Source organism: Theropithecus gelada, chromosome 13 (genome assembly GCF_003255815.1).
Source record: "Theropithecus gelada isolate Dixy chromosome 13, Tgel_1.0, whole genome shotgun sequence".
NCBI classification, from domain to species: domain Eukaryota; kingdom Metazoa; phylum Chordata; class Mammalia; order Primates; family Cercopithecidae; genus Theropithecus; species Theropithecus gelada.
Window position 1 is genome coordinate 1,495,913 of NC_037681.1, and position 6,223 is coordinate 1,502,135.

The 6,223-nt window shown below is 39.4% G+C and overlaps 1 protein-coding gene across 3 annotated transcripts in view; it reads right to left on the reverse strand.

The window, feature by feature from the left end:
• Positions 1-292: 292 nt before the first annotated feature.
• CD8B (CD8b molecule) overlaps positions 293-6,223 on the reverse strand; it is a 48,788-nt gene continuing 42,857 nt past the window's right edge. For all 3 annotated transcript variants that reach the window (XM_025353959.1, XM_025353956.1, XM_025353954.1), the window contains one exon: positions 293-673. In XM_025353959.1, the coding sequence (XP_025209744.1) occupies positions 570-673 (104 nt within the window). In that variant the 3' untranslated portion in view covers positions 293-569. The remainder of the gene's footprint in view (positions 674-6,223) is intronic.

A 6,223-nucleotide genomic window follows, 5' to 3' on the forward strand; every position in this document is an offset into this window, starting at 1 on the left:
GTTTGAACCCAGGAGGCAGAGATTGTAGTGAGTTGAGATCGAGTCCCGGCACTCGAGCCTGGGTGACAGAGCGAGACTCTGTCTCAAAAATATATAAATAAATAAATAAAAATAAAATTTAAAAAACCAAAGACGCTTAAAAATGTTTTACCTCACAAGGAGAGAACATCTGCCTGACATAAGTAACCCTCTCTAACCTCAGCATTTGGTGGTTCTTCTGAAATGGGTGGTTCATACTAATGGTGATCTGGTGCGAGAGATGCAGGAAGCAAAGATGTTCCCCAGTACTTAACAAGCTCAATGGTTCCCTTTTCCCAGTCTTTAGGATTTGGGGCAAATTTATTCAAGATGGATACATTTAGTTCCACAAGGTGGACACTTTGGGGGTTCACAAGGATGGGGACCACAGCTCACCAGGGCAGAACTTGAGCCCCCTATGACTTGGGGGGGTTGATGGTGGCAGAGAAGTCTCTGCTGGGTGTGTGGGATGATCTCTCTGCAGGACGGAGGAATCTGGTAAAAGTAGTAAAGATCCACTCATCGGGACCTGTGCTTCTTGCCTATGGTTTTCAGGATCCATGGGCTAAGCAGCTTCTGTAAGGTTGCAGTATTGCTGTAGTTTCCGTGCAGGCATCGGGGGACAAGGATTCCTGAAATACCTTCCCCTTGAGGCCTTGCAAAAAGAAAAACAAGAGAGTCTCAATACATGCACCAAGTCAAGGTGTTGGTTACTTATTATTAAGTAATGACTGATTTTTTTTTTTTTCTGTGACTTAGTCGAGTGAGATGTTGTGTCAAATTAAACACAGAAAGAGCTGGTGTATAACACTCGATAGGCCTAGGGTTACCACAGGATCCAAACACATTTGATTCAGGATCTCAAAGTCAGAAAACTCTGTTTTTTTTTTTTGTTTTTTTTTGTTTGTTTGTTTGTTTTTTTTTTGAGACGGAGTCTCACTGTGTCTCCCAGGCTGGAGTGCAGTGGCGTGATCTCGGCTCACTGCAAGCTCCGCCTCCCGGGTTCACGCCATTCTCCCGCCTCAGCCTCCCAAGTAGCTGGGACTACAGGCGCCCGCCACCGTGCCCGGCTAATTTTTTGTATTTTTAGTAGAGACGGGGTTTCACCATGTTAGCCAGGATAGTCTCGATCTCCTGACCTCGTGATCCACCCGCCTCGGTCTCCCAAAGTGCTGGGATTACAGGCTTGAGCCACCGCGCCCGGCAGAAAACTCTGTTTCTGTTGATTTCTTCTCAGAAAGAGGAAACCACACACAGAGAATTACCTACTCAGTTATTCCCCAAAGTTCATCTCATTTGGGAAAGCGGGTGATTCCCCTCTTAGGCATCACTCTCAATTTTATTGCCATGGTTAATCAAGGTAAATTTCAATAGTGTCTGACCTGCAAATTAGTTTTCTGCCATTTGGAATCAAGGATGTGCGGGTCTACAGCTGCAAGAGACTTCAGAGACATCCCCATGCTTTAAAAATTTCTCTCAGGAGAGTGGTAAGGTAGGGTGGCTATTGTCACCACAGGTTGGAAGACAAGACGATCACAAATGTCAGAGAATTTATTCTGATGGAAACTTATCCTCTGGGGTGCATTATAATGGACATAAAGACTCAACTTCAGGAAGATGTCAGTTTTCCCCAGTTAATCTACAGATCCAGTGCGTTCAAACTGCCAACTAGATTCTCCTGACAAGCTGATTATCAAATTCATGTGGAAGTATAAAGGACCAAAAATAGCTGAATAATTTTGCTGAAGGGTAAGGGGGAACCCATTATTCCAAATATTATTACTTATAAACTCTAGTAACTTCAACACGAATAGAACAATGAAAGGGGGGGGCTAGAAAATACAGATGTGAAAATGTTGGAGATGGCTGGGCACTCTAGTGGGTAAAGGATTCGATCATTGGTGCTGTGACATTGGCTTCCCATGTGGGAAAAATGTAAAACTTGAACTTTATCTCAAACCATTCACAAATGTATACTCCAGATAGAATAAATATGAAAAGCAAAGTTTCAAAACTTTTTTAAAAATGTGTTTTTAAGACAGAGACATGATAAGGACAGAATTTCTTGGTCAAAATATAAAAGCACAAGCCATAAAAGTGTGATGTTACCATTCAAACATTTGTTTAAAGTATGCAGGGCAAAAACCAATACAAAATTTAAGTCTCAAATTAGTAGAAGATATTTGCAGTGCATAAAAGCAACAGAAGATTTTCATCCATAACATATCAGATTCTCACAAAGTAATAAGTTGAAGACAGCAGAATTAAAACTGGGCAAAGTACGTGACCAAGCCAATATCCAAATAAAAAGATGCTAAACCTTACTTGAATCAGTGAGATGCAAATGAAAACAACTGATATCATTTTATACTCAAATTAGCAAAATGAACAAGACCAATAGCATCAAGCACGGGAAAGGATATGGCCAAATAACTGTTATGCAATGCTGATGGGGATGTAAACTGTTACAACTGCTGTGGAGATAATTTGGGATATCTAGGAAAAATACCTATTAAAAATGAAGATGCTCTGGCCCCAGAACTTCCACTTCCAGGTTCATTGCTCAGAGAAGCTTTGATGTATAAGAATGTTCACAGAAGCACAAACAACAGAAATTGGAAAATTATAATAATTACAAACTAATATCTAATAATAGGGGAATGAATAAAATTGTAATACATTAATAAAATATGACACAAATACATGAACTAGATCCACAGGCATCAACACAGGTAAATCTCAAAAATATGTTGAATGTGGCCGGGCGCGGTGGCTCACGCCTGTAATCCTGGCACTTTGGGAGGCCAAGGCAGGCAGATCACAAGGTCAGGAGATCGAGACCATCCTGGCTAACACGGTGAAACCCTCCTCTCTACTAAACAAAATACAAAAAATTAGCCGGATATAGTGGCGGGTGCCTGTAGTCCCAGCTACTTGGGAGGCTGAGGCCGGAGAATAGCGTGAACCGGGAGGCAGAGCTTGCAGTGAGCCTGAGATCGCACCACTGCACTCTAGCCTGGGTGACAGAGCGAGACTCTGTCTCAAAAAAAATAAATAAATAAAAATAAATAAATATATATATATGTTGAATGAAATAAGCAAATTTTAAAAGCGCATGTACAGTCTGACATTATTTATAAAGAATAAAAGCACATGCCATATATTATTCATTATTATGTCATTGTTTATAGATACTTACATAATAAGAGAATCACAAGTATAAACAAAGCCTCAAGGCAGAACCCACAAATTTCAAGATAGGGTATGCAGTATTGAGGATGGAATAGGGGTGAAGAAGGGGTCTCAACACAAACATTTTATTGCTTGAAATAAAAGATTGAAGCAAATTTGGCAAAAGTTAAATTTGCTAAATCTGACAAATCTGCTAATTTGCTAAATAAACTTGCAGCTAGTGTATTACCTTCAGTAGTTTTCTTTATATTTGGCATAATTCATAGTTCATGGGAAGAGGTAATTACATATTAAAGATGTATATTCACTGGCTGGGTGCAGTGGTTCATGCCTGTAATCCCAGCACTTTGGGAGGCCAAGACGGGTAGATCACCTAAGGTCAGGAGTTTGCGACCAGCCTGGCCAACATGGTGAAACCTCGTTTCTACTAAAAATACAAAAATAGGCGGGTGTGGTGGCAGGCACTTGTGGTCCCAGCTACTCAGGAGGCTAAGGGAGGAGAATTGCTTGAACCTGGGAGGTGGATGTTGCTGTGAGCTGAGACCATACCACTGCATTTCAGTCTGGGTGACAGAGCGAGACTCCATCTCAAAATAAACAAATAAATATAAAAAATAAAAGCATATATTCATAATTAACAGAATAACTGTATGTAATGAGTACCTGCTCTGTTCCAGGCACTATTTAAAGTATAGGCATACTTCATTTTGTGCTGCACGGATGTTCTATTTTTAGCAAATTGAAAGTTTGTGGCAACCCTGCATGAAGCAAATCTATCAATACCATTTTTTAATAGCGTGTGTTGACTTTGTGCCTCTGTGTCACCTTTTAATAATTCTTGCAATACTTCAAACTTTTTCATTATTATTGTATCTGTTCTGGTGACTGTAATCAGTTATTTCTGATGTTACTATTTGAATTGTTTTGGGGCACCATGAACCATGCCCATGTAAGACAGTGAACCTGTTGGGCGTGTTCTGACTGCTCCACCACTAGCCATTCTGTCTCCTTCTCCTTAGACCTCCCTATGCCCTGAGGCATAATATGAAAATTTGGCCAATTAATATTAAAATTAGGCCAATTAATAACCCTACAATGACTTCTAAGCGTTCAAGGGAAAGGAAGAATTGCACATCTCTCACTTTAAATCAAAAGTTAGAAATGATTAAGTTTAGTGAGGAAGAAATGTTGAAAGTGGAGATAGGCTGAAAGCTAAGTCTCTTGTGTCAAAATAATTAGCCAAGTTAAGAAGGCAGAGAAAAAGTTATTGAAGGAAATTAAAAGTACTAATCCAGTGAACACATGAATGATAAGAAAACTAAATAGCCTTATTGCTGATAATGGAGAGAGTTTTAGTGGTCTGGGTAAATCGGAACTGCCACAAAATTCCCTTAAGAGAAAGCTTAATCCAGAGCGAAGTCCCAACTCTCTAAAATTTTATGAAAGCAGAAGTGGTGAAGAAGCTGCAGAAGAAAAGTTTGAAGCTAGGAGAGGTTGGTTGATTCAAGTGGTTTAAGGGAAGATACCATCTCCTTAACATCAAAATGCAACATGAAGAAGCAGGTGCTAATATAGAAACTAATAGGTGCTGCAGCACAGCAAGTTATCCAAAAGATCTTTCTAAGATTATTGACAAAGGTGGCTACACTAAACAACAGATTTTCAATGTAGACAAAACAGCCTTTTATTGGAAGAAGATGCTACTAGGTCTTTCACAGCTAGAGAGAAGTCAATGCCTGACTTCAAAGGACAGCCTGCCTCTCTTGTTAGTGGCTAATGCAGCTGGTGACTTTACGTTGAAGCCAGTGCTCATTTACCATCCTAAAAACCCTAGGGCCCTTAAGAATTATGCTAAATCTACTCTACTTATACTCTATAAATGGAATAGCAAAGCCTGGATGACAGCACATCTGTTTAGAGCACGGTTTACTGAATATTTAAAGCCCACTGTTGAGACTCACTCAGGAAAAAAGATTCCTTTCAAAATATTACTGCTCTTTGAAAACGTACCTGGTCACCCAAGAGATCTGATGGAGATGTACAAGGAGATTAATATTGTTTTTCATGACTGGTAAAACAACATTGCTTTTACAATCCATGGACCAAGGAGTAATTTTGACTTTCAAGTCTTGTTATTTAAGAAATACATTTTGTAAGGCTAGGGCTGCCATAGATGATGATGCCTCTGATAGATCTGGGCGAAACCTTCTGGAAAGGATTCACCATTCTAGATGCAACAAAGAACATTTGTGATTCATGGGAGGAGGTAAAAATACCAACATTAAGAGGAGTTTGGAAGCAGGTGATTCCAATTCTCCTGGATGAGTTGGAGGGAGGGGTTCAAGACTTCAGTGGAGGAAGTAATTGCAGGTATGGTAGAAATAGCAAGAGAACTAGAATTAGAAGTGGAGCCTGAAGACGTGGCTGAATTGTTGCAATCCCATGATCAAACTTGAACACATGAGGAGTTTATTCTCTCTGATAAGCGAAGAAAGTGGTTTCTTGAAATGAAATTTACTCCTGGTGAAGATGGTGTGAACATTGTTGAAATGACAACAAAAGATGTAGAATATTACATAAACTTAGTTGATAAAGAGACGTCAATATTTGAGAGGCGTGACTCCAATTTTGAATGCTGTTCTACTGCAGGTAAAATGCTATAAAACAGCATTGCATGCTACAGATAAATCTTTTGTGAAAGGAAGAGTCAATCAATGTGGCAAGCTTTGTTGTTGTCTTATTTTATGAAATTGGCACAGCCACGCCAACTTTTGGCAACCACCGTTCTGATCAGTCAGCAGCCATCGACATCAAGGCAAGATACCCGCCATCAGCAAAAAAATTACGACTCACTGAAAAGCTCAGGTGATTTTAGCATATGTTTGGTAATAAGTTATTTTTGATTCAGATATATACATTGTTTTTTTCAGACATAATGTCTTTGTACACTTAGTAGACTACCTTATAGGGTAAACATAACTTTTTTTTTTTTTTTTTTTTTTTTTTTTTTTTT